This window comes from Macaca mulatta, chromosome 6, assembly GCF_049350105.2.
Source record: "Macaca mulatta isolate MMU2019108-1 chromosome 6, T2T-MMU8v2.0, whole genome shotgun sequence".
Classification (NCBI taxonomy): domain Eukaryota; kingdom Metazoa; phylum Chordata; class Mammalia; order Primates; family Cercopithecidae; genus Macaca; species Macaca mulatta.
The window spans coordinates 163,807,668-163,835,449 of NC_133411.1; the positions used below are offsets into that span (position 1 = coordinate 163,807,668).

Consider the following 27,782-nt stretch of genomic DNA (forward strand, 5'->3'; position numbering starts at 1 on the left):
AAATTTGGAGGCACCTAGCTGTAGATTGATTACTGGTTTGCCAGTTGTTAGCTGAGAGACTTTAACCTATCCTAAATGTGTTTCCTCATTTGAAGAAGGAAAATGATAATCCATGCCTTGTTGGATTGCTGTGAGGAATAATTGAGATTTTAGTGAAATACCTGCCGGATAAACGGCAGTAAATGCCAGACGAATATAAACTCATTTCTTGAAGGTCAACCAGATAAGTAGGGATTAGGACAGCATACATCATATTTGAACTATTTGCTCTTTTTTTTTTTTTTTTTTTGAGACGGAGTCTCGCTCTGTCACCTAGGCTGGAGTGCAGTGGCCGGATCTCGGCTCACTGCAAGCTCCACCTCCCGGGTTCACGCCATTCTCCTGCCTCAGCCTCCCGAGTGACTGGGACTACAGGCGCCCACCACCTCGCCCGGCTAGTTTTTTTTGTATTTTTTAGTAGAGACGGGGTTTCACCGTGTTAGCCAGGATGGTCTCGATCTCCTGACCTCGTGATCCGCCCGTCTCGGCCTCCCAAAGTGCTGGGATTACAGGCTTGAGCCACCGCGCCCGGCCTTATTTGCTCTTTAAAAGAGATTTTAGGCTAGGTTGGGTGGCTCACACCTCTAATTTCAGCACTTTGGGAGGCCGAGGAGGGCAGATCGCTTGAGCCCAGGAATTCAAGATCAGCCTGGGCAATTTGGCGAAACTCCGTCTCTATAAAAAATACAAAAACTAGCCGGGCGTGGAGACTTGACGTGAGCCTGTAGTTCCAGCTACTTGGGAGGCGGAGGTGGGAGGGTGGCTTGAGCCCGGGGTCGAGGCTGCAGTGAGCCTAGGTCGTTGCCACCGCATTCCAGCCTGAGCGAGAGAGAGACCCTGTTTCAATAAAATGAAATAAAATAGCTTTCACACGATTTCGACTTATCTTTACGACAAGCTTATGCCCTAGCGTTAGTCATTTCTGAAAAGAAAACTGAGGGCCACCAGATTAGGTCGCTTGTTCACGTATTCTGTTCCCCTACTCCTTTCGAGTTTGTGAGTGGGGCTTCGCAGTTTTTCTGAATCCAGGTGAATTTTTGGAAACCCACGCGCTTTCGGCCTTTATTAATTCATTCATTCCCAAGCCAGGCTCGCCTGACCACACCTCGAGCGCCGGCCCAGTGCTCGCGGTCTTCGTGACAGCACCGCAAGTGCAGGTACTGCTTGTGGGAGAGCTCCACAGGAAAGCCGGAGTATTGCGCATGCGTGCTGTCCAGAAGGCGCTTGAACTCTTGAGGCTTCCGTAGCGGGAGGGCGGAAGATGGCGGCGGCGGTCCTGGGACAGTTGGGTAAGGATTTCTTAGTGGTTAAGCGACAGAAGGGAGTCGAGATGGAATCTGAATTGACGGCTTGTGTTGATGTTGCAGGTGCGTTATGGATACAGAACCTGAGGAGCCAGGGGAAGCTCGCCTTGGGGTAAGTCTCTTGCTTCGGAGTTTCAGAAGGGCCCAAGGCATCTTGACTATTCTGCCAGTTGGTAACTGAGCGCCTGCGTGCCTAGCTGTGCTGTAGGCTCTGGGGCTACTGAGGCGAATGAGACAGCCCGTGCCGCTACTTTGTCACTCTATTTTTTCGCCACCTTATTGCATAAGCTTTGCAGATATCAGGATTACCCATAACCCAAAGGCCATTGTAAATGCGTTTTCTGAACGTCTACTGTGATCTTTCTGGACAAGGTTAGACTATTCCATCTCCATATGGAAGCGTTCAACTTTTCAAGTTACCTCTCTGGTTACTTGCTTACATGGGCAGGGATCGTGTTGTGGACAGCCCTGGTTTACGTCCTACCTGACATTGTGTTTAGCGGTTTATATGCCTTAATTCATTCTCGTAACATTCTCGTAACAGTTAAGGTTTATATGCCTTAACTACATTCTCGTAACATAGTAGGTACTGCTATACCCGTTTTTCAGACAAGGAAATTGAAGCCCCCAAACGTAACATAACTTGCCTAAGGCCACTCAGTTGTAGGAAATTTTGAAGCTTTATACCAGAGCATTCTGTAACCTTAGGACAAAAGCATTCATTAAAGGTTAGGGTAAGTAGTCGCTGTGTTTCTCCCCAAAAATTAATTTTTAAAAAATCGGTATTTGAAAATTGGTAATCTGATTGTAAATTTTCTGATCTGTCCATTTGTTATTGACTTTGGTTTAGTTCATAGGCTTTGCAGACGGATGAGTTGTATATGAATCTGCTTTTTAACTGTGAATTTGAAAAGTTACTTATTCTTAATAAGCTTCAGTTATCACTTTTATGATATGAGCATTATATTAGTACCTCTTAGGTTTTTAAAAATTTAAAGATTTTTATTTATTTATTTTTTTAGATGAGGTCTTGCTATGTTGCCCAGGCTGGTCTCAAACCTAAGGGCTGACACAATCCTCTTGCGTCAGCCTCCTGAGGTGCTGGAATTACAGGCACATGCCATGCATGTAGCTCTAATAGATTTTTAAAATGAAGTTCAAACAAGATAATGCATGTGAAGTATTTTGTATGTTTGTGGCACGTGATAATCCCACTCTGAATTCTAGTTGCCATTAATGTTTTTATTATTATAAATTACTACTGAGTTCCCAATTATATTTAACCTTTTTCTAAGTTCTTGGGTCCCAGGGGGATGAAGAGGTGGGCTAAAGAAGAAAATAGGAAGCACTAGCTCTTAGGATTTGTCTGTACTCTTCCTAGGTAATCTTCTATCACTCTTCCCCCAACCATGCTGATTTACTTACTTTTTTGGAATATACTGTGCACTTACTTGCTTCTTGGCTTTTCCTCCTATGCCCTTACATCTTGTCTATAACAGCAGTCCTACCCATTATTCAAACCTCTGTTTAAATGTTTTTTCTTCAGGAAGTTTTCTCTGGTATCTCTAAAACTGAAAGAAATTAATTTTTCCTTCCTTTTTTAGCATGTGTGCCTTCTATGATGGCTTCATGTATATGTGTCTGTGCCCTTTACTAGCTTGTGTATCTTGTGTATCTTGGAAAGGTTATTATTGTTGAGCTCCAGCATAAGGTCTTACACAAGGTAAATATTTTGATGTTGATTTGAATTGTCTTGCACCAACTTGTATTAAGAAACTCTCAGCAAGAAACTTAAGCAGTTTGCCTTTAGTCTTTTCCTCTATGTCATGATACAAGAGTGTTGGATTTTACTAGATAATCTCTAAGGCTATTTGCAATTCTGAAATTATTACTTAATTTTGTGAATCCTTACTTTGGATTTTCTAGTGGGGAAAATGACCATAAGAAAACTAAGTAGAAAGGTACAAATAATGTTCCTGATAACCATATAAAATCTTAGCATATAATCTGATTCAGTGATTAGAAATTTTTTTTTCCTTTTTTTTGGAGACAGGGTCTTGCTCTGTGCCCAGGCTGAATGAAGTGCAGTGCTGTGATCATAGCTCACTGCAGCCTCAAGCTCCTGGGCTCCCATCTCAGCTTCCTGAGTAGCTAGAACTGCAGGTGCATGCCACCACAGCTGGCTAACTTTTTAGGGTCTTGCTGTAGCTCAGGCTTGATCTCTAACTCCTGGGCTCAAGTGATCCTCCTGCCTTGGCCTCCCAAAGGTAGGGATTACAGGCATGAGGCGCCTGGCCAGTGATTGGAAACTTAATTGCATATAGGCCCCAGACTAGAAATAAAAAAACTAAGGAAAGTTGTCTATGTAAAATGAGAGAGTAGGAGGGCCTGTGGCAGTGAGTAGAGTGTATTCCTTATCTAAAAACATTGAATTAGGTTAAGAAAAGTGCTGCTGACCAAATAAAACATTTCTGCAGGATATATATAGATATACTTTTCAAAAAAAATTCTTTTTTTTTTTTTTTTTAAAGACAATGTCTTGCTGTGTCACCCGGGCTGGAGTGTGGTGTCATGATCATAGCTCACTGCAGCCTCAATTCAAGCCATCTTCCCACCTCAGCCTCCCAAGTAGCTGGGATCACAGGCGTGCGCCACTACACCTGTTTTTTTTTTAGTTTTAGTGGAGACGAAGTCCTGTTTTATTGCCTGGCTGGTCTGAAACTCCTGGGCTCAAATTATCTCCCACCTCATTCTCCCAAAGTGCTGGGATTACTCTGTAGGCTCTATTTGTTAGTTGACTGACAGTTTTCAGTTTTTGAATTCCAAGCCTCCTATTTTACTGATGCATATATTTGAGAAGTTTTGTGACTTACTGAAGGTTACACAGTTAAATGTCAAAGTGAGGATCTAAACAAAATATTTTCTGGGACTACAGGTGCGTGCCGCCACACCTGGCTAAGTTTTGTATTTTTAGTAGAAATGGGGTTTTACCATGTTGGCTAAGCTGGTCTCAAACTCCCGGACTCAAATGGTCCACCCCCTCGGGCTCCCAAAGTGCTGGGATTACAGGTGTGAGCCACCGCGCCGAGCCAAAAAAAATTTCTTTAAGAGACAGAGTCTCACTATGTTGTACAGGCTGGTCTCAAACTCTTGGGCTCAAGTGATCTTCCCACCTCAGGCTCCCGAGTCTCTGAGATTACAGGTGTGAGCCACCATGTTCAGCTGTACCACCCTTTAGATGGGGCATAGCCTCTTCAGCTTTCCTCAGCTTCCAACTGTGTGTAAAATTTTGGCATAGTTATTTACACTCAGTCCTCTTACCTTACCTGTCTCTGTATTCTTTCATTGATTCTACAAATATGTATTTAGTGCCTGCTCTGAGCTGGGAACTATTCTAGCACTGAGGATTTTGCAGGGAACAGGAACAGACAATAATCCCTTGCCATTATGGAGTGTACAATATAGTAAGGGGGGCAAATAAGCAAAATAAGTAAAATATAGAGTATATTTGATAGCGACATCTGCTTGTGAGAAAATAAAAGCAGAGATTGGGAATAAGAAGTATGTGTGTTTGAGAGAGGAACTTGTAGTTTTAGATAGGGAAGGCCTCACTAAAAGATAGTATTTGAGTAAAGATTTGAAGGAAATGAGGAAGCATGTTGTGCTAACATCTGAGCAAACAGCATTCTGTACAGATTGAACAGTAAGTGCGACAGTTCCAAGGAACCATACCTGGTGTTGTCAGGAACAATGACGAAAAGGAGAGGGACAGTGATAGGAGATGAGGTCAGAGAGGAAGGGGGAGTCATCAATCGTATAGAGCCTTGGTATTTTCTGTAAATACTTCGGCTTTTATTCTGAGCAAGGTGGGAAATTATTGTAAGGTTTTGAGCATTGGGGTAATATGATCTGATTTATGTTGATGAGTGGTTCTTTCTGGCTGTTGTGTTGAGAAAAGACTGGGGTGGGGATGGGGAGCAAGGATGGAAGCAGAGACCATTGGATATTTCAGGTATGAGATCATGGTGGCTTGGATTAGGGTGGCCGTGAAGGTAAGTGAATGGTTGGATTCTGGCAGTATGTTAACCACAGCTGACAGAGCTTGTTGATGCATTGGATGTGAGGTGTGAGAAAGAAGGGTGACACCAAAGTTTAGCACCTGAGCAATTGGAAGGGTAGAGTTAACCATTTACTGAGCTAGGAAGACTTCCAGAGGAGCAAGTTTGGGGAGAATATTAGTAGCTCAGTTTTAGGTTTGTTAAATCTGAGCTGTTCAGTAAGCATCCAAGCAGAGATATGAGTAGACAATTGGGTATATGAGTTTGTAGAGTGCAAGGAATGGATGTAAATTTGGGAGTCATCAATGCATGGATAATATTTAAAGCTGCAAAGCTGGTTGACTTCACCAAGGGAGGGAGTGTAGATAGAAAGAGTCCAAAGATTAGTTCCTGCCTGAGGCAGCCAACATTTACAGACCAGGGAGGGAGACAAGGAAACAACAAAGGAGACTGTGGGGGAGTAGCCAGAGACGGGAGAAGAAAACCCCAAGTGTCCTGGAACCCAACTCAAGAAAGTGTCTCAAAGAAGAGCAAGTGACCAGAGATACTTAGGTCACTCTCGGATGAGGAACTGATAATTAGAATTAGAATTTGATTTTGTCTGTATTTTCTTTTTTAAGGTTGCTTCATTTTGTTTTAATTGAGTGTTATTCCAGCAACTGGCCAGGAGAGGGCACATGGGAACTTTTGATTTAATATTCTGTACTTCTAAATTAAGTACCCCATTTGGAATAATACTTTAATTTAATTTGATTATGGTAGTTTGGTCTTTGCTTGATAATTCAGTTTATGAATTATTTGAGTCCTGAAAGTATTATAAGAATTCAGAAAGCTTTGACATTATTAATTCATAGTATGCTTAATTTATGAAGCAACATATTTAATTCACCAAATATGTATCGAAGATTTGAAGAGCGCAAGGTACCGTGCTCGACGAGCACAGCAGGTATGGGCCTGACTCAAGATATCTTTCAGATCGGTTTGTAGCAAAGGGGTTCATGTTTTTGTCATGCTGTTGGTGATGAGATGAGTGATAGAATTAAGGTTAGGAGAGGCCCTATGGATGATGTAGTCCAATTCCTCTTTTCACAGACAAAGAAACTAAGGTCCAAAGAGGTGACAAACATAGTGTACCCTACTCACTAATTACAACTACATAGAAACATAAACGTTTATGATTATAAACTTGAGAAGAAACTTTGAAATTGTGTATTTAAAGCTTATAGTTCACAGGACTGATTTGGGCAGTGGGGACAGGAGAGATTAACTATTCAAAGGGCCTAACTTTGTTTTATTTATTATACCCTTTAAAAAAAAACACAGGCATGGTGGCTCACACCTGTAATTCTAGCATTTTGGGAGGCTGAGATGGGTGGATCACCTGAGATCAGAAGTACAAGACCAGCCTGACCAACATGGTGAAAACCCATCTCTACTAAAAATACAAAAATTAGCTGGGTGTGGTGGTGCGCCCCTGTAATCCCAGCTACGCTGGATGCTGAGGCAGGAGAATCGTTTGAACCCAGGAGGTAGAGGTTGCAGTGAGCTGAGATTGCACTGTTGCACTCCAACCTGGGTGACGGGAGTGAAATTCTGTCTCAAAATAAACAAATAAAACAGAGGCAAGGTCTTGCTGTGTTGCCCAGGCTGGTTTTGAACTCCTGGCCTCAAACAGTCCTCCTACCATGGCCTCCCAAGGTGCTGGCATTGCAGGCATGAGCCACCATACTTGGCCAAAGGGCCTAATTTAAAAAATAACACTAGCCATCAGTGTTTATCATGGGTTAGACACTGTAGGATGCACTATATTAATTATTAATCCATCAATAATATTAAGTAGGTATTATTCTTCTCATTCTACAAGTAATAATATCTAAAGTTTATTGAGCCCTTTTAAGTGTCAGGTTAAGTATTTTACTTACATTTGAGCTTCTTAAGAAGGCTATGAGGTAATTATTACTACTCTGTTTACCGATGGGAAAACCGAGACCCAGAAAGTTATGTGACTTCCCAAAGGCCATTCACCTAGTAAATTAGAGTTAGGATTTAGACCCAGGTCTGCTTGACTCTGTAGCCTCAGCTGTCACCACCTGGCTTATATTTCGTTAGCAAAATGCACCTTCATACATCATGTATCCTAATTTTGTGCTTTTCAGTTAAGACATTGGAACCTAAATGTGGAAGGCAAAGGTACAGATTTTGTTAGGTATTTTGATGGCAATAATCTTGATATTAGGATAGGAGATAGTGAACTTGGGGTAAATATGATACACTAGAAAAATAGATTTGTTTGAGTCTTTGGTCTAAATGGCTTGAAGACTAAAAACAAAGGTTTCGTTTGCCAAGTAAATCTTCCAAGTTGCATATTTGTATGAGAATATGCCAGTATACAACCACTTTGAGTGTATAAGTCTGAGTTAAATGTTTACTCAGTATCCACGTACCAGACATTGTTCTTGGTGCTAGAATATGAAGAAAGTCAGACTTGCCCTTTAAATGTGCAACATCTGTACACTTAGTACAGTAACTCATTCTGTTATAGCCACTTATGATAGTACAGTGGTCCGAGTCATTGCTGTATGACCGGCAAGAACAAAGTATTAAGACAACGTGAGAATTGTGATCAGAGAACGGATTAGGTGATGTTTCACACTGAGGTGACGTTTGAGCTAGAACTAAAAACAGGATAAGCATTTCATTCAGGAGATAATAAGGCAGGAGAAAACAATTTGAGTAAAAGCTTGTTCAGAGAACAAAGAACATCTATGTGGCTAGGCCATAAGGGCAGGTTGGGTCTAGATTACAAAAAGCCTTCCATGTCTTACTAAAGAGTTTGGACTTCCTATTGTGGGCAGTAGGGAAATACCAAAGTTTGCTGTGTTAACTTTTTATTTGGATATGCCCAGACATATGCAAAAGTAGACAGTCTGATGATCCTCCATGTGTCTGTTACCCAACTTCAACACTTACTACTTATGGCCAATCTTATTTATAACCTGTACTTTCCCTCATCATATTTTGAAACACTCCCCCCACTGTATCATTTTCATAAATGTTTCACTGTTATCTCATTAAAAAGCATTAAATATTCATTTGATATTTAAACTTCCAATGGCTTCATAACTGTCATACTTTTTAAATTATAATAGTTCACACATTGAAACTAATTGGTATTTTTGTTGAATCTCTTACTCTGTGAGTTTTTTATTCAACCCTCTCTTTTTTTTTCTTGTAATTTATTTGTTGGAGACAATTGGTTGTTTTGTAGCGTTTTCCATACCTTGGATTTTACCGAGTGCATCCCCATGATATTACATAACATGTTCTCTTTTCTCTGTTTCCTATACTGAATCTAGGGGCTTGAGCCCCCAGTTTCATTTTGGGCAGGAAAGACTACTTTGTGAATGGTGGGTGGTGTGTTCTTCCATCAGGAGGCACATAACACCTCCTTTATCCATTAGTTTATTAAGGATTACAAGATGATGCTATTATAATTTGCTATTCCTTCATTACTAACTTTATACAAGTGAAACTTTTCCTCATCTACTACTTGGCAACTTAATGGTACAGTTTGTATAGGAAAGACAGGATAAGTCCTGTCTTTTTCTTCATTCACCAGTTTTTAAAATAACAAGTTGGCTCGCTAGCATCTTCTAATGGTAACTAATTTGTATTTTTCCTGGTTTTATTATGAACTTATGGCTTTAAACATATTTCATGTTTAAAGGACAATAACTACTATAGTTATTGTCCTCATTAATGCTTGGCTTGTCCCATCTTTGACTTGTTGGGCATCCACAAGTTGGCTCCTGAGTGCCTTTGACATGACCTTGGTAATCTTTGATGGCTTCTTTGCTTTCTAATATGACAAGATGTTCTAGGCTGATTTGGTATGTTATCTGCTTGAGATCTGCAATCAGCCATTTCTCCCAGAAGTTTTGGTTTTCTTCAATAGGAAATGATATTTCAAGACCGTAATCTGGGAAGTAGGGGTGCTAATTGCTACTAGATTGGTCATTGCTTCTACACCTTTTCAGTGGAGAGATCTAGTACTTACTGGATTTTGGCTGAACCTCTTCTGCTTGTTTCCATACCAAGAATCCCAGTACTCAGTGACACTGAAAAAAAAGGATAGCATTAGAATATTACAAAATTATTCATTTGCTTATTTCAACAGAGGTTTTTAAGCTGGAGGATGACATGAGTAGCTCTGAATTATAGAAGGGTAACTCATTTAGTACTCAAGCAGAGAAAGATGGATTGGAACTGGGCAAGTTGATGGAAGAGAAATCAATCTAGAGGCTATTGCTATATAGGATGGTGGCAATTAGAATGGAGAAGAGGTAAAGCATTTGAGAACGATTTCAGGGGAAGCATCTGTAAGACTTGGTAACTAGCTCTGGCAGGATGAAAATCATTGGGAAGTCGAAGATAAACTAGCACACCATTCAAGAATGATTTTATTTAGTGATATAGGGGAGTAGCAGATGCTGGGGAAGATGAGAGAGGGAGAATGACTAGTTGTATATTATTAAAGCAATTGAAGTGTGGGGGAAGAGGTCAAGGAATAGTGAATTTGGGATCTTCATCAAGTCTCAGCCCATTAGTTTAGCATTCAAAGATAACCACTCTAGCCTCAGTGACCTTACCAATATTTTCCAATATTTAACAAATTCTCTGACTCAGTCAGACCTCCTCTTATTTCCCAACTCTGTACCTCTGCATAGATGATGTATGTCGTTGCCCCATTCCTCTGATAATTAGTGTATTAGTCCATTTCACACTGCTATAAAGATACTACCTGAGACTGGGTAACTCATAAACAAAAGACATTTAATTGACTCACAGTTCCGCATGGCTGGGGATGCCTCAGGAGACTTAGAATCACGGGGGAAGGTGAAGGGGAAGCAGATAACTTTTTCATAAGGCAGCAGGAGAGAGAGACAGTGCAGGGAAATTGCCACTTTTAAACCATCAGATCTCATGAGAACTCCCTCACTATCACGAGAACAGCATGGGGGAAACTGCCCAGCGGTCCAGTCACCTCCCACCAGGTCCCTCCCTCAACATGTATGGATTACAATTGAAGATGAGATTTGGGTGGGACACGGAGCCAAGCCGTATTGATAAGGATGTTCAAGATTCACCTGAAGTCACCTCTGAAATCTTCTGCTGTTTGCTATATTTTAGTTATGTGATTTCATATTGTCTTCTAATTGTTTTGTGCATTTGTCTTAGTTACTCAACAAAGTTGGGCAATCTTACAGGTCAGGTCAGAGAGCTCATTATGTCTTCTCTAAATCTTTCTTAGGAGTGGGTGACTTACAGAAGACAGTGTTATTGGCCAGTCTGGGCAAGAAATCTTGGGTTAATATCTATTAACGGTTTGACTTATGTGCGTTTACTTTCTCTCTTGTTAGCCTCTGTAACTGGCTCTTTGTTGTCTTTAAAAGTAGTCTCTATTAATGAATACCTCTAGAATATTTCCACTTGTGATCCTTAAATTGTTTTCATCAAAATGGAGCTGATATGGTTCAAAAGATATGTAAACTCTACAAAAAGGTCCCCTAAGTGTCTGTTGTTTTATAGGCTTCTTTCATTTCAGTGTTTTACCTCAATCGTATATCCACACAAGTGCTTCTCTTGACATTTCTCGAAAATGGGAGAAGAAGAATAAAATTGTCTATCCCCCGCAACTGCCTGGAGAACCTCGGAGACCAGCAGTAAGTTCGTGGGTAGAACTAATCTCTTAAATCTGGTAATGCTCTTACTCTTAAGTGATTAGTAATGATTTATTATTCTGTCTTAAAAAAAATTATACAACCGTTTGCTCTAATTGGCACAGATGTACTAGATTTATCTCTTTGATAGTTGAAAAGGATTGTTATTCTTTACTTATTTGTCTTTACTTAACTTCCTGTATCTAGACCTTAACTCTAAACCTCTGTCTCTAGACCTTAACTCTAAAACTAAGCTCATAGTTTAAGACATACTGATTTCTGACTCTGAGAGGCTTGCTGAGGAGCTCTTAATGATGGAGCATATAGAGTTGGCAAGAATGACTTAAACTATTGGCCAATGTTTAAATTGTGTATATGATTTTCCAGTGTTACATATTTGAATATAGACACACTGTTTTTTGCTTGTTTGTTTTGCAATTTGAACCTAAAGTTTGAACTTAATCATTGGGTTCCTACTGGAAATTAAACTTGTCGTTATCTGCACAGAATAAACAAATAACTTTTCAACTTTCATATTTTGTCATGACATCACAACTTGAAAGATTTGTCAGTCTAGGCTATTAAGTATTAACTCCATTTTGTTAGTTTTATTTTATTTTATTATTTTTGAGACAAAGTGTTGATCTGTCGCCCAGCTGGAGTGCAATGGCATGATATTGACTCACTGCAACCTCCACCTCCCAGGTTCAAGTGATTCTCCTGCCTCAGCCTCTGGAGTAGCTGGGATTACAGGCGCCTGCCACGACGCCCGGCTAATTTTTGTATTTTTCATAGAGACGGGGTTTTGCCATGTTAGCCAGGCTGGTCTCCATTTTGTAATTAACCAAAATTTACTAAATGAAATGTTACATAATTGCACAAATATCATAAATAAAAAATTTTCTGTAACTAATGAACTTTTTTTGCTTCTTACCTGAGCTCTTTGGAATCAGTTATTAATTGGAAATAAATTATAACAGTATTTGTCAAGTCCAGAATCTAACAGCACAATTTTGTTGTGTGTTTGTTTTATATCTTTAAATACTAAAAAATGTACTTTAGGATATATCCCAAGTGGCAAAACGCAAATAGTTGGTAGTATGTCATCTGCTTAACTCTAGCAAATGATGAACACTATCAGTTCAGTAATTTGTTGTGTGTTGTATTTAATGAAACTATTCTGATTAACTTTTTTGTATCGTTTATCCTTCTTATACAAGTGCCTGTGGGAAGACATTTGATTCGATTTGATATAAGTACTTTGGAAAACCTTAATTTCTCTATTTTGCACAGATTTTGTTTCAGTAATCCTTTGAGGGATAAATTATGACATTTGGGAAATATGAACATTTTCTGACTTTAAATAGTATTTAGTAATTTAATATTGGTGTATCAGTTGTATCTTTTATGACTGGGAATACTGATACCCTTCATAAATACCTAACTTACCAGGAATAATTTATTCACTGGCCATATAGTTCATAATACTGTGCTATAATGTACAATGTCTCTTAGAATTTCCAATCTGCCAGCTGCAACCATTATTAAAATCAGTTTTATCTCTAGCTGAAAAGAGGGCCAGGTAATATCTACCATTCTACCTAAGTCTGATCTTTTGCATTAGAATATATAGTCAATAAATAATAGTGGATGGGATAGCGAACAAACCCCGTAGCAGTAAATTAAAATGAATGTTACCAATGTAGAGTTGTTTTAGGCTAGTCCTCATATTTTTAAGACTAACTTCGTAGTTTAGCTAGCACCAATTTCCAAAGAATATAGATTCTTATGTAGATTTTATCTTATATGGGGCTTCATATAAAGAAAATGAGCCAGAGAGAAATTAAAGGGCTTTCTTTATGATAGCCACACCTTGTTAATTCGGGCTTGAGTTTACTTTTGCAGTGTCTTTGAAAAAAGCTATGTTAAATAAATGAAAAGTGTAATGAGACTGTGTCAAAGCTCTTTGAGCTACCATTTCTTATTTTTCCTCTTTTTCTTCACTCCCCCAACAACCATTTCTATATGAGACATATTTTTAATTTATGAATTAGTCAATGTCCCGTCCCGCGGGATCGTCAAAGTAGGCCCTGAAAGAGGGGGTGGGAATTTGGGGAACAAGAGACACGAGAAATAGAGACAAGACAGTGTCCTGATCAAGTCTCGTTTATTGGCGGCAGTACAATGCCTTATATACGTTAGGAGGGGCAGGGGTTGGGCTGAGGCGGTGATGGTCTCTCCGCGGTGGGCGTGGCCAGGTAGGTTTCGGTTTCTTCGGTCGGACGTCACGTTGCGCCTGCTCCGTCAGATAGTGATTTTCGCGGGCGCGGGAAAAATGGGTGAAGAAGAAGCAGGAAGAGCGCCATCTTTTATGGGATATTAGTATAGGGAAGAAGGTAAATCTAGGGAGGAGGTATAGAGTGGAAATGTTTTTAGCTCAGGCGTCAATCGTCAATAATTACTCGCTATGGCCGGGGCGCACAGCTCCGGACAAGTCAACATGCTGATAATAATACATTAATGTGAATCGGAATCTCATAAAGCTCTAATAAGACTTTTTTTTTTTTTTTGAGACAAGGTCTAGCTCTGTTGCCCAGCTGGAGTGCAGTAGCATGATCTCGGCTCACTGCAGCCTCCACCTTCTGCGCTTAAGCGATTCTTGTGCCTCAGCCTCCCAAGTAGTTGGGGTTACAGGCGTGTGCCACCATGCCCAGCTAATTTTGTATTTTTAGTAGAGATGGGGTTTCTCTATGTGGTCCAGGCTGGTCTCAAACTCCTAGCATCAAGTGATCCACCCACCTTGGCCTCCCAAAGTGTTGGGATTACAGGTGTGAGCCACTGCAGCTGGCCTAGAACTTTTTTTTTGAGACAGGGTCTCACTCTGTTGCCCAGGCTAGAGTGCAGTTGTGCAGTCATGGCTCACTATAGCCTTGACCTCCTGGGCTGAAGAGATCTTCCCACCTCAGCCTCCTGAGTAGCTGGGACCACAGGTACGTACCACCACTTCCAGCTGATTTTTATATTTTTGGTAGAGATGAGTTTTTGTCATGTTGCCCAGGCTGGTCTCAAACTCCTGGGCTCAAGCGATCTGCCTGCCTCGGCCTCCCAAAGTGCTGGGATTACAGGCGTGAGCCACGGCGCCTGGCCAGAACTTTTATTAGGTAACCCTTTTTCCTCATTTGAATTATTATATGCATTTAAAAATAAATTGATTTATTTAAAAGTTATTGTTTTAGACATTTTATAATTTAGACATACATTTATTTCGTTTGAATAACTATTTTACGTATCCTATCCTCACTTTATCTAATTTGCTGTATAGGTCAGTTAATGGCAGAGATATATAACTAGGCCTTCCAACCTCCAACTTTGTTACTTTATCTATTTGCTTGATACTTACGTACTGAGACTTTGTCTCGTTTATCTTTAGAAAGTGCCCTTAGACATTTCACCTGTCCAAAGCAAATGCTGAGGTTTTTTTTCAGTTTTGGAAGAGGATGATTGAGTAATTTTCGCCTTTCTTGTAAACACTTCATTCCTTTTTGCCATCCTCTGGTCAGGATTACAATTTTTTATATGTGTAAAATTTGAGGGTAATCATACAAAATTAAGGTTTAAAGGTATCCCACCACAAGAATGCACAAATTAAAGGGTCTTTTCTATATAAAAGATTTCGTTTAGTGGATTAATTTTTGCAGATTATTATTATCAGTCATGACAGTTCTTCCTCTCCCTGTCTCCCCAGGATACTTTATTGCTGAAAATGTAATTAGGCTATTGCTATAGTTTCAGGCTGTCTGCTTCTATTGCAGCTGAAATCTGCCACATATTAAAAGATGGCCACTTGAGAAAACTGCTCTTTCTAAGGCATTTGAAAATGTCCAGCAGGAGTCAGAATGTTAGAAAGTTTTGAGACCTCCTTGCTACAGTTTCCCATAACACATATTTTCTAATTTTTTTTTTTTAAAGTGGCAGTTTGGTATAGTAGTGGAAAGAAAGTGGGTTTTAGAGTCAATAGAGGAACTTTTGAAAGTAGATGTGCTAGACATTGTATCAGGTGTATCATACTTTTTCTGTTCTTTGAATTCCAACTTTGTCTCTTGCAAACCTGTGGTCTTAAGTCACTTGATTTCTCTGATTTTCAGTTTATATAAAATGTTTCCTCTCTCAACTCATAGAGTTAGACTAAATGAAATAATGAGCGAAAAGTGCTTTTTGAACTATACATTGTAATTAAACAGGACATACCTACCACTTTAAATAGAAGATAATAAAAGCTAACATTTACTGAGACGTTACCATGTGCCAGTCACTATAAAATGGTTTCTTGGAATAGGTTATTTTATTTCCCTCTAATTATCATTTTATTTATTTTATAGAAGAGGAAAATTAGAGAGAGGTTAAGTAGCTTGCTCAAGATTATGTAGCTAGTAAATGACAGAGTTAGGATTCAAATCCAATCAGTCTGATTCTAGAACCTGTGCTGTTGACCAAACACCTAGAATATTGGCTTTTCACATGAAAACACTTATTTTGTCCATTTTGCCATTTTTCTCCTCATTAATACTGAACTTTTTCTTCTTGTACTTTTTCCTTTGTTCTTTTAATCAGCTAAATGTTTTCAAGATACTTTAATTTAAATCTTTTAGTATTTCTTTGGATAGAAATGTTGCAAGTGATGACACAAACCAGCCATTGTATAGTTTCTATTTCTCCCTTAGTAATCTTTTCACATAGTGAGACTTTGGAAAAATACAACTTTATGTAGGGGGAAATAATCTTTAAATTCTTAGTATTGTTTCTATTTCTTATGGCAGCATTTTCTTTAGGCCTAGAAAGTAAAAACTTTAATAACAGTATATGTTACTGCCATTTTGTGATAAACCTGCTAAAATGTTCTTTCTGTCCTTTGTTTTCCTATTTGTAAGGAAATCTACCACTGTCGAAGACAAATAAAATATAGCAAAGACAAGATGTGGTATTTGGCAAAATTGGTAAGCTACAATGACTATTACCATATAATAATTTAGGAATGAAGCTAAATTGAAGTTCCCCTCCCCAACCCTCACCCCAGGATTTGAAAAATAAAAAAGATTTGTGAGGAATATGATACAATTGGTAGGTAACCAAAAGAATGATTGTTCAGAGATGTATGATTTTCCTTAATTTTCACCTTTTTCTGAGAAACTAAATCACATTGGATAGATAGATACTAAAAGACATCAGGAGTTTGGCTATAACCAGAGAATCCAGGAAACCTACTTATTTATCTGTAAACTTGATTCAACCTGTTTTAAAACAGTTGGTTTTATGTTTTTTCCCCTAGGAAATGAAATTCATAGATGAAGGGAGAGAGAAGCATCACATGTACACATAATACATTTATCCTATAGGAGAAGGAGATGCCTTGAATGCCTAGCGTAGTCGTTACCAACCTGTGGTCTCTGTCATGTTTGCTGTCCTTTAATGTTATTGAAGCTATTACAGTCTCAGTTTTATGGTTAAAATGTTTGTTTCATTTTAGAGAATAGTATCTCCTCTCAAACTTGTATCATTTAGTATCATTTAGAGAATAGTATCTCCTCTCAAACTTGTTTTCTCTTTTGCTTGGGTTCAATTCACTGATTTTAGAAGTTACTCAAATCATGTAAGGCTTTCATTGAAAAGGAAACATTGACTTTGTAAACTAATTTATTTTCTTTTGTCTCTCACCCTTTAATTCTAGGTACGAGGAATGTCTATTGACCAGGCTTTGGCTCAGTTGGAATTCAGTGACAAAAAAGGGGCCAAAATAATTAAAGAGGTAAACTTACAAGTTTGGGTATGGTAGGGAATGGGGAACTGGGGAATGCAGCTGTTTTGCAATTATTAGTAAGCTTAGCCTAAATTATGAATACATTTTCTGTTGTAAATGCATACTCTATATAATACAGATTTAAGGTGCTCAGTTTATTAAATGTATGTATGCTTAGGAATGTTGTGTGCTTTAGGTGTTTATTTCCTGAGATGCTTTTATTTCCACCAGATATTTATCTGTTTTTTACTGCTTATGATGTGATGAACCTTAATTTTTAATGATTTGGGGCTTGATGCATATATGTGTATACATATACGTGTATATTTGTGTGCATGTATCTGTGTTTGTATATATATTATTTATTTCTTGGAGCAAGGCTGAACTTCAAGGTATATTTTTTCAAAGATTTTTTTTTTTTTTCCTATAAAGGAGAATTTTTATAACTACATAATTTTGTAACTTAATGGAAAGAGCCCTGGACTGGAACTCAAGAGCCTTGGACTCTAGTATTTTCTCTGATCTTTTTCTTGTGACTGTGGGCAAGACACTTAACCAGTCAGTTTCTATTTTTCTCACCTAAACTATGTGGGATTGGATTAGATGGCTCCTAAAGATCCTTCCAACTCTAAATGTAGCTAATTCACTAGATACAAATGTGCTGATGGTAATTGTGGTGACTCATTCTAGGAACATGAATATTCTTTTTTTATTACATATATATTTTTCTTTTTTTCTTTTTTTTTGAGATGGAGTCTAGCTCTGCCAGACAGGCTGGAATGTAGTGGCGCGGTCTTGGCTCACTGCAATCTCCGCCTCCTGGGTTCAAGTGATTCTTCTGCCTCAGCCTCCCTAGTAGCTGGGACTATACATGTGCGCCACCATACCCAGGTAATACTTTTGTATTTTTAGCAGAGATGGGATTTCACCATATTGGCCAGGCTGGTCTCGAACTCCTGACCTCAGGTGATCCGCCCACCTCGGCCTCCCAAAGTGCTGTGATTACAGGTGTGAGCCACTGCGTCCGGCCTATTTTTCTTTTTTAATAGTCTTGTTACAAAAAGTTGTATTGATTATTGTGCCTTACCATCTGGGGATATCAGCATTATTTTCTATATATTCAGTTAATTCTCACCAAAAGTCAGTTCATACCTTTCAGTTTAGTGGTAATAGTTAAATAGTTGAGATTGATAGATTCAGACTTCTAAAAGGTTCCTTTGTAATGCTATGATTTTGCTATATTTAATTCAATGCAGAATGCATTTACAAGTATTCGTTGTGTACCCAGCCATGTACTACATTCTTTATCTTTTAAGGCATAAAATTTTGATCTGGTTTCTGTTATTTCTGACAATTGTCTTTTTTTTGAGATGGAGTCTTGCCCTGTCACCCAGGCTGAAGTACAGTGGCGAAATCTCGGCTCACTGTAACCTGCACCTCCTGGGTTTAAGTGATTCTCCTGCCTCAGCCTCCTGAGTAGCTGGGACTACAGATGTGCGCCACCACGCCTGGCTAATATTTTTGAATATTTAGTAGAGAAGGGATTTCACCATGTTGGCCAGGATGGTCTCGATCTCTTGACCTCATGATCTGCCCACCTCGGCCTCCCAAAGTGCTGGGATTACAGGGGAGAGCCACTGCGCCTGGCCCAATTGTCATATTTTTACAAAAATGTGTTCTTGTATTTTTACAAAAATGTGTTCTGGAGGAAGTTAATTCGATATCCATGGAGAGTAAATTTGATAACCTCTTCAAGGAAATTACTATATCAAGTGTGATTTTCTCTACTTGTCTGATGTTAAAGGTTACTCTGCATCCAAAGTTTAAGAATTTTTATTTTATTCTAGTTTTTAATTAGATTATTGTTTTTTTGGAGGCAGAGTTTCACTCCATTGCCCAGGGCTGGAATATAATGGAACGATCATAGCTCACTGCAGCTTTGACTTCCTGAGCTCAAAGGATTTTCATCCTTCAGCTTCCCAAATAGCTGGAACTGCAGGTGTGCACCACCACCTCCAGCAATTTTTTTACTTTTGTAGAGATGGGCTGGTCTCGAACTACTGGCCTCAAGCGATCCTCCTGCCTCAGCCTCCCAAAGTGCTGGTATTATAGGCATGAGCCACCATCCCAGCTAAGACTTCTTAGTAAGATTAAGCTATTGAGTTTCATGAACTTTGTGTTTGTTTTTTAAGATAGGGTCTCTGTTGCCCAGGCTGGAGTGCAGTGGTGCAATCTTGGCTCACTGCAACCTCCACCTCCTGGGTTCATGTGATCCTCCAGCCTCAGCCTTCCACGTACCTGGGATTAGAGGTATGTACTACCACACCTGGCTGATTTTTGTATTTTCAGTAGAAACGGGGTTTTGACATGTTGGCCAGGCTGGTCCCAAACTCCTGGCCTCATGTGATCTGCCCATCTTGGCCTCCTGTAGTGCTGGGATCACGGAGGTGTGAGCCACCGCATCTGGCCTTGGGAACTTTTTGACAAGTTTCTGACTCAGAGACGTAATGTTCCTTCCCAAGAGTACTGCTTACAAGCGCTGCTATCTCCTTTATAGCTTACACACGTCATTTAAAACTTAGTAGGATGGGCTGTGTTCTGTGCATTTACAATTCTTGGTCTAAGGAAGGAAAGCTCCCGTCTCCTTTGTACTCTTATCATTTGATATTCTCTTTTTAAAATTGACTATGGAAGCATGTGATGAGCAGTCATAGTACAGAGATCATGAGAGATGAGAAACTTAATTCCATTTTACTTCAGGGTTAGCCAATTAAATGCTTTTCTTTTTCTTATTTAAGGTTCTCTTAGAAGCACAAGATATGGCAGTGAGAGACCACAATGTGGAATTCAGGTCCAATTTATATATAGGTAAGATTTTTAATATTCTTAGCATTAGAAAATGTCTTCCAGTAGTAATGCCATATTTTTTATCTAACAACAGTCTTTAATACCTAACTCCTCAGGACTTGGTTTGTCAATGAAAATTGCTAGTAATGGCTTATTCTTCAGCCGTATGCATGTCAATTTTAATTTAGTGTAAATGACAATAACTACTGTTTTACCTGTTCTGTAATGAGACTGAGATCATAAAACCAATTGCTAATAATTATTAAATAATAGATAACAAGACTGGTACATAGAGTGGTACTTTAATTGTAATATTATAACAAATAGTATAACACATTTTTAAAGTTGTTTGTCAACCAGAAGGAGGTAAAGAATCACAGGTGCATTTAAAAAATGTTTATTTATAATGTGCCAAGCCAGGTACCTAATCCATAAAGGTGTCCTGTAATTTAACCTTCCAACTATCAAAATGGAAGATCTGTTGAATTGTAAAAGCCAAGGGGCCTTGGAAGGCTCAGATGACCCAGATATGTTTGTTCCCTTGTTACTACATCCTGAAGCATTATCTCTGCTTTTACATGCTTGTTCCACATCAGATTAAATTAATGTAAGTTAAAATGCTTTGGGAAGCATGATGTTCTGTACAAATGTAAGGAATTGTTTTGCTGCAGACCTTCACACAGTTCTTTTCCGAGAAGGAGATTAATGTTTATTACAAAGCTCTCTTACCTCCTCCCAGCACCATGGGAAAGTGGAGCAGTGGTTGGAGTTACTGTTTTTTTCTCACTACAGCAGCAATTACTCCTAACCTCAGCAGTTTTATAATCAAACAAAGATGATGTTGGAGCGAAATTTTCTCAATCTGCCACACCTACATATCTAAGGATTATTTAGCTGAAAGCTATGCTAAATTCAAGATATGGGGAACAGCTACTCTCCAGATGGAGCAGAAGGGGCTGAATCATTACAGGGGGAATTAGTTGTATTTTATAATTTTTCAACAATTAGAGTGAAAAATGTTTATCTAAATTCTACTTTTTCACATAGCCTCTGTGCTGGTTAGGTTAAAATCTCAGTTCAACTCACCTGGAATTGATGCTGGCCATCACACCTCCTGAAATTCAAATTAGTTGATTTTCAGTTGAAATGCTTTATTTGAAAGCTGAATCTTGTATAATTTTATTCTGATACATGCAGAGATGCAGAGGGAAATCAAAATGGCAACTCAGAAGATGCAGGGTCATAGTAGTTAATCATAAGCATTTTCTTCTGGGAGCATTATGAATAAATAATGTTAGAGAGGGCTTGGAATCATTGGAAGTGATGAGGAGCAAGACCATTTGCTTAAAAACCTCTTGGTGATTTTTCCTGCTCTGATTCAGAATATCAAATCAAATTTAATTAATTTTATACAGTTTCACAGGAATATGAGATTCTTAGCTGACAGACTTTCTAATGGACTTCAGATACAAATGAAATACGATTTGTCTTTAAGCCTTTTTCAATAACCGTCTTTAAATCCTTTTCAATAATTGTAGTAAAGAGAGATAGGATAAAGAGCTTAATCCTGTTGTTCCAAATGAAGGAGCAGGGTCCACTGTTGCCATTAAGCAAAAACATGCTTAACCAATCCTAGATAAATAGCCCTTTATTTTATCTTTATTTTTGGAGATGACTTGCTCTGCCACTCAGGCTGGAGTCCATTGGTGTGATCACAGCTCACTGCAGCTTTGAACGCCTGGTCTCAAGTCATCCTCCTGCCTCAGCCTCCTGAGTAGCTGGGACTACAGGCACGTGCCAGCACACCTAGCTAATTTAAAAATTTTTTGTAGAGATAGAGGTCTCACTTAGATGCCTGTGCTGGTCTTGAACTCCTGGCTTCAAGCTGTCCTGCTGCCTCAGCCTCCCAAAGTGTTGGGATTACAGGCATAAGCCACGTTGTCTGACCCTTTAATCCAGAGTTCTTTTGCACATTTCTGCTGAAAAATCTCTGCCTTACCTGTACTCTCTTTTCATCTACTTCTGTGTTGATCACTTAAGTAGGGCTAATAAGTTTGGATTTATATTATGATTTTTAAAAGTTTTCATTCACTAAGTATTTAGATGCGTAATTCCATAATCAAAAGAGATGAGTACCCTCAGGAAGAGTATGATGTGTCAGACATTTTATCTCTGTATTTGTCAAGCTTCTTCTTAAGAATCATCTTGAGGTTGTTATTTAAAATACAGATTCCCAGGCCTCGGCACAGACCCGCTGGACTTGAAACCCCAGTGGAGAGGCCTGGGAAGCTGTTTATTTGATAAACAGCTTAATAATAATAAATAGTTTAATAAACTATTGATTCTTAACCATAAAATGTGGGAAACCGATTTATCTTACTGTGCTCTTAGAAAAGGCCTAGACATTTCATTCCATAAACTTCTGTTAGAGTTTTGAAAGACTAGTTACTTATTGGCTACTATTTTGATTCAGCAATGGTTCTTTCAGTATTCTGAAATAAGTATAGGCATTTTAAAGAAAGTACTTTTTTGATAGCATGTGTTCTCATTATATGGTAATTCTTTCAAATGCCTGTCATTGGTCTAAAGCTAATACCTGGTGTTGCATGACCATAGATTTAGAAAGTTCATTTCCCTTTCCAACTTATAACGATGACTAAGGACACTGTGAATAGACCTTAACAAGTGGACATGGACTAATAAAATGTCGCTGCTTAGTGATTCATGGCATCTAAAGTGAATCACTTTAGGGAAAGTGATGACTGACCTTGTACATCAGTCTTATTGGCTAAGAGTGATGAAGGTGGGAGGGGAGGGCCTCTAATGTTACAATTTCAAGATTTGTATTTACCTAAATACTACTAATAGGAAATATTTGCTATGTGTATATATACTTATTTATTTATGCATTTATTTATTTTGAGACGGAGTCTCACTCTGTACCCAGGCTAGAGTGCAGTGGTGCGATCTCAGCCCACTGCAACCTCTGCCTCCAGGGTTCAAGCAATTCTTGTGCCTCAGCCTCCCAATTAGCTGGGACTACAGGCATGCGTCACCATGCCCAGCTAATTTTTGTATTTTTAGTAGAGATGAGGTTTCATTATGTTGGCCAGGCTGGTCTCGAACTCCTGACCTCAGGTGATCTACCCGCCTCGGCCTCCCAGGGTGTTGGGATTACAGGCGTGAGCCACTGCGCCTGGCCTGAAAATATGGGCAATATTTTAAATTCATTACACCTGTTGGGCATTATCTATAGAAAAACACAGGTTGTCTTCACTTTTGAGATATCTTAATGTATTCTTTCATTCAAAAAATATTTGAGTACTTTCTGTGTGCATACTATCCACATTAAATAGGTGATGTTTTATCTTTTGTGTCATTTTAAAACATTTAACACTTGTAGTTCTTTGACAGTAGTATTTCTTTGGAAGAATGCATACAATATTCTTCTGAATTATAGTAATACCATGTATACCATTAGTATTATATGTACTTGAAAAACTTTGAAACTTATTTCAGAATTTGATTAGATTTACCAGAGACCTCTGTATTGAAAAAATGAAATTAATTAGCAGATGATGTATTGCAAAATTATTTCTGTTCCTATGGATTGTGAACTTTTGGGGCAATACAAAAAGAGTATAAGTTTGGTTGATGAGGTGACTTTTACAGATGCAACACAGATGCTTATAAAGACAGCATATGATTTGGGACCAAAAAGAGTAATACAGACAAATGGTATTGTTGGAGTAGACAAGAAAGATCAATATGGGTTAGAATAGTTGTGGAGACTTTCTAGAAAAAATTGACATTTGAAGATAGGCATTTGGGAGTCTGGAGGAATGTCCGGGAGAAGAGGAGATTTTTAAAGTGGGGTAGCCATACATGCAGAGGTACATAGGTTGGAATAAGCAGTGTAGTTCAATGAGGAGAGCAGTGTGAAGGAAGTAGAAGTTTGACCTCGAGTAGATAAAATGAGAAGGGTAGACTGGGCCTATATTCCAGAGAACTGAACACGGCAGGCTGTGCATTTGGTTCAAACTATATCAAAGAGGTTTGGGTAAGAGATTTACATTATTAAGATGGTGTTTTAAAACTATTAACGATAAGCAGTAGTTTTGAAATTGTGCTCTGTGGGGTGTCTAGGAGTGGGACCCTTGATATTTTGGTCACCACTATATCCTTGGAGCCCAGGACAGAGTCTGGTACCCAGTAGGAACTCAAAAATGTTTGTTGAGTGAATGAATTGGCACAGTTTTGGGTCTTCCTTGACCCATGTTTCAATAAGAACAGATCAGCATTACAGTGTTTTATACATCAGGCTTCTACATATTGTTTCATTTTACTTGAAATGGTTCCATATACAAAAGCAGTTTGAAACCCCTAAATATGGACTTAGTGGAGGAGAGTGGAGGAGAGGAACCAGAAAACAGTTTGGCAGCTATGCTCTAAGTCCCAATTTCATTTACACCTCAGGGTGGCTGTGTTGGGTATTTCCATTACAGTGTATTAAAGAATCTTAGGATGTTTTAGAAAAATTAATGTTTTTGTTTTGACATAAAGAAATGATGGCATCATGGCTTTAAGATATGCAGGTGATCTTTTATGGCTTTAAGATGGAATCATGACTGACATTTAGCAGGCATTGAGCTTCTGCTTTTGTGCAGATCTCTGTAAGTTTGTGTTTTGGGGAGATAGAAGGGAAATGGGAGCCGATGTAGACCCTGATGGGATTGATCATTGTGATCTAGTGATCCACTGAATATTTGGAAATTGGTGCTCAAGCTGGATAGAGAAGTGATTTGGGATAGAAGCAGCTATCACATTTGTCAAATGCTTTTTAGAAGTTTTCTGGTCTCACTGTTCTTATTTGTAGGTTTCTGCTAGACAGGTTGATCCAGGGGACGCACTGTGATGGTGTTTTCTTATACAGTGATTTGTGTAATGCTGCTGTCTCTGGAAATTTGTAAACTCACTTTTTCAGTGCCCACTAAATGAAGTTAATAAAAGGGCAGTAGGTCTTTCCCTATCTCACTTGGATCCTAGGCAGTTTTCACTTTCATTCTTGGCTTTCGCTTTGGCAAAGCTAGCAGGCTTCTGCTGAAACCCACTTCACTAGAGGACGTTGTAGTTAGAGAGTTGTCAAGTGCATACTTTGGTATAGTCCCTATATTTATGAAGTTATGTCACAGTAAGTGTATATGAATGATGAGTGTTGAAATGGATAATTTAATATGTATTCTGTAGATTTTACCTTTTTAAAAGGCTTATTAACTAAACAAGTAGCTGACTAAATACATTCAGAAAATTGTAGAAGGTGATTGGCTACTACTTTGAGTTACTGTGGGTGAACAGGTGAACAATTCTTCTTAAGTAATTTTTTTTTTTTTTGAGACGGAGTCTTGCACTGTTGCCCGGGCTGGTATGCAGTGGTGGATCTTGGCTTGCTGCAACCTCCGCCTCGTGGGTTCAAGCAATTCTCCTGCCTCGTCCTCCTGAGTAGCTAGGATTACAGGTGCCCACCACCATACCTGGCTAATTTTTTGTATTTTTAATAGAGACGGGGTTTCACTACGTTGGCCAAGGTTGAACTCCTGACCTTGTGGTGATCTGTCCGCCTTGGCCTCCCAAAGTGCTGAGATTACAGGCGTGAGCCACCGTGCCTGGCCCTTACATACTATATAAAAGATTTCTTTAAACTTTCAAGGTCAAATTTTGATATACAGAAGTGGGGAGGGGAGCTGAGGGGGCATTTGTGCCAGAGTTCCTAAAATTGGCTGTGAATCAGAATTTCTGGGGAGAGTTGTGGTATGGGTGTTTACCCAGGATGTAATTTCCAAGGCTCACCCCAAATATACTGAATTAGAATCCACAGAGGTGAAGTCTCAGCATCTGCATTTTAATTACATTCCCTAGGTTAGTGTGATGTGGCTTGTCAGAGAACCAGCATTTGGGAGCCATTGACTCCAGTGGCTTCTCATCACAATTAAAATAAAATAAAAAACTCCTTGCCAGAGCCTACAGCGCCCTGTGTAATCTTGACCTGGCTTTATCTCTAATCTCTTTCCCTTGTTTGTGCCCCTCTTCCCTTTGCTTACTATGCTTCAGCATGCTCATCTTCTTTCTTTTCCTAAGACAAGCCAAGTACATTCCCACCATTGGGCCTTTGCACTTGCTTTTTTCTCTGCTTGGAGTACCCTGCCCCTAGATATTCGCATAGATGATTCATTCTGGTCTTAGATCAAATGTCTCTTTCTCAGGGATGCCTCTTGACAATACCAGTCTGAAGTCCCCTGCACCCCACCATTGTCTGTCATCTGGTTCTGATTTATTCACAGCACTTGTCACTAACTGAAATTATTTTACATTTTTCTTCTCCAGAATGTAAACTGCTTGGAGGCAGGGGCCTTGCCAGTCTTGTGCACTCTTACTTCTCCAACACTAGAATAGTGCCTGGTCCTTAATGTTCAGGAGACGATTGTTTTGAGACAAGCCTGCTCTAGCCAACCAGTGAGCCCATGTAATCTCAGAATCCAGTCAAGGAAAGGACAGAAATTGCTCAGCTGATCAGGCTTGTGGATAACACTCATTTCCTGTAATTCTCTTTTTCTTCCCGTTTAGCTGAGTCTACCTCAGGACGAGGCCAGTGCCTGAAACGCATCCGCTACCATGGCAGAGGTCACTTTGGGATCATGGAGAGGGTTTATTGCCATTATTTTGTGAAGCTGGTGGAAGGGCCCCCACCTCCACCTGAGCCACCAAAGACGGCAGTTGACCATGCCAAAGAGTATATTCAGCAGCTTCGCAACCGGACCATCATTCACACTCTATGATGAGGAGATTCAGACTCCACAGTGTATATATTTTGCCATTTATTTTCTAAAAATAAACACAAATTGAAGACAAATGCTTTTTATGATTTCTCATTGAATTATTGAAACAGTGTATAACTGCTAGTTGTATATGAATATTTATAAGGCTTTGCCCATTTCTTTTGAGCCTCTGGGCATATTTGTATGCGTTTGCGACTTGGGAAGGCAAGTCAGCTTTAAACATAGTAACAAACTATATTTCAAAAGGCTTTTTGAGTAACTTTGAAAGGGAATGTTAACTTTCCAACTAGTGTCCTGCAGGTGGCTGTTTTGATACTGGACTTGAGCAGTGTGTTATGAGGTAAGAAAATTGTTTTTATTTCCCTTAATTTTCTCTTGGGAACATGGGAAGTTAGAGTGGCTGCATGTTGTTTCATTACAGTATTTTAGGGCTTTCAGTGGTACTGTTTTTCCTTTCACTGTTGGCACAGGTGAGTGAGTCAAGAATTATATTTTCCTTTACTGTTTTAGCAGTAACTTGAAACTACAGGAGTTTATTAGATATATGAATCTAAAACTCCAAAAACCTTTAACTTTGAAAATTTTCTTTTGGTTAAGTAAAGCCTGTTTTTATTTCTTCTTCCAACAGTGCTTTATATTGTTTGGATATCTTGTTTAGGATTGATTTATTTTTCAGGATAAATTCAATTACTGAGAGAGGAATTGAACCAATCTCAGCATTGCATTCTAAAATGAGGCAGTAGGTGGCACTCAACCTTTTATTAGCGAAAATTGTTAGTTTCAAATTAGAGTGTTCAACACTACTTCCCTCTCATTCATACACGTCTTCATTAAGAAGAGGCACTCTTTGTCTACGGCCCTAGTCCAATGTTTGTCAAACTTCTGTATGCAAAAGAAGAATCGAGGATGCTTGCTTGTTAATGCAGACTTCTGGGCCCCACCCCCAATGATTCAATTCACTAGGTCTTATGAGGGGCTGGTTTCAGAAATCTATGTTGTAAACAAACACTTCCAGGTAATTCTGTTGTAGGGGACTACACTTTGAGAATAGGCTCTAGGAGAATGAAGAATGTAGTTTTAGTGCCATGTTTTAACGTGGCATTAATAATAGTTACTGTTTACTGGGAACTTAATATTTGCAAGGTCTGTGCTAGTATTTTACGTAATTCTTCACAACATCCTGCAAA

The 27,782-nt window shown here is 39.0% G+C and overlaps 1 protein-coding gene across 2 annotated transcripts; it reads left to right on the plus strand.

The window, feature by feature from the left end:
- The first annotated feature begins 1,258 nt into the window (after positions 1–1,258).
- MRPL22 (mitochondrial ribosomal protein L22) lies at positions 1,259–26,673 on the plus strand. 2 transcript variants are annotated; one of them, NM_001194584.2, is made up of 7 exons: positions 1,259–1,328; positions 1,407–1,455; positions 11,007–11,124; positions 16,050–16,115; positions 16,847–16,924; positions 19,714–19,783; positions 26,384–26,673. In NM_001194584.2, exons 1-7 carry the CDS (start codon positions 1,301–1,303, stop codon positions 26,593–26,595), a joined length of 621 nt encoding a protein of 206 aa, NP_001181513.2. In that variant the 5' UTR covers positions 1,259–1,300; the 3' UTR covers positions 26,596–26,673. The 2 variants fall into 2 exon arrangements, with proteins under 2 accessions (NP_001181513.2, XP_014996771.2); XM_015141285.3 differs by lacking the exon at positions 11,007–11,124 and having other exon boundaries at positions 1,274–1,328; positions 26,384–26,669.
- The last annotated feature ends 1,109 nt before the right edge of the window (positions 26,674–27,782 follow it).

Excerpts from the sequence above, each read along its gene's own strand:
- MRPL22 (NM_001194584.2), top strand. The coding sequence starts at position 1,301 with ATGGCGGCGGCGGTCCTGGGACAGTTGG. Across the intron at positions 1,456-11,006 it reads CAGGGGAAGCTCGCCTTGGG|TGTTTTACCTCAATCGTATA; the intron begins GTAAGTCTCTTG and ends CTTTCATTTCAG. Across the intron at positions 11,125-16,049 it reads GAGAACCTCGGAGACCAGCA|GAAATCTACCACTGTCGAAG; the intron begins GTAAGTTCGTGG and ends CCTATTTGTAAG.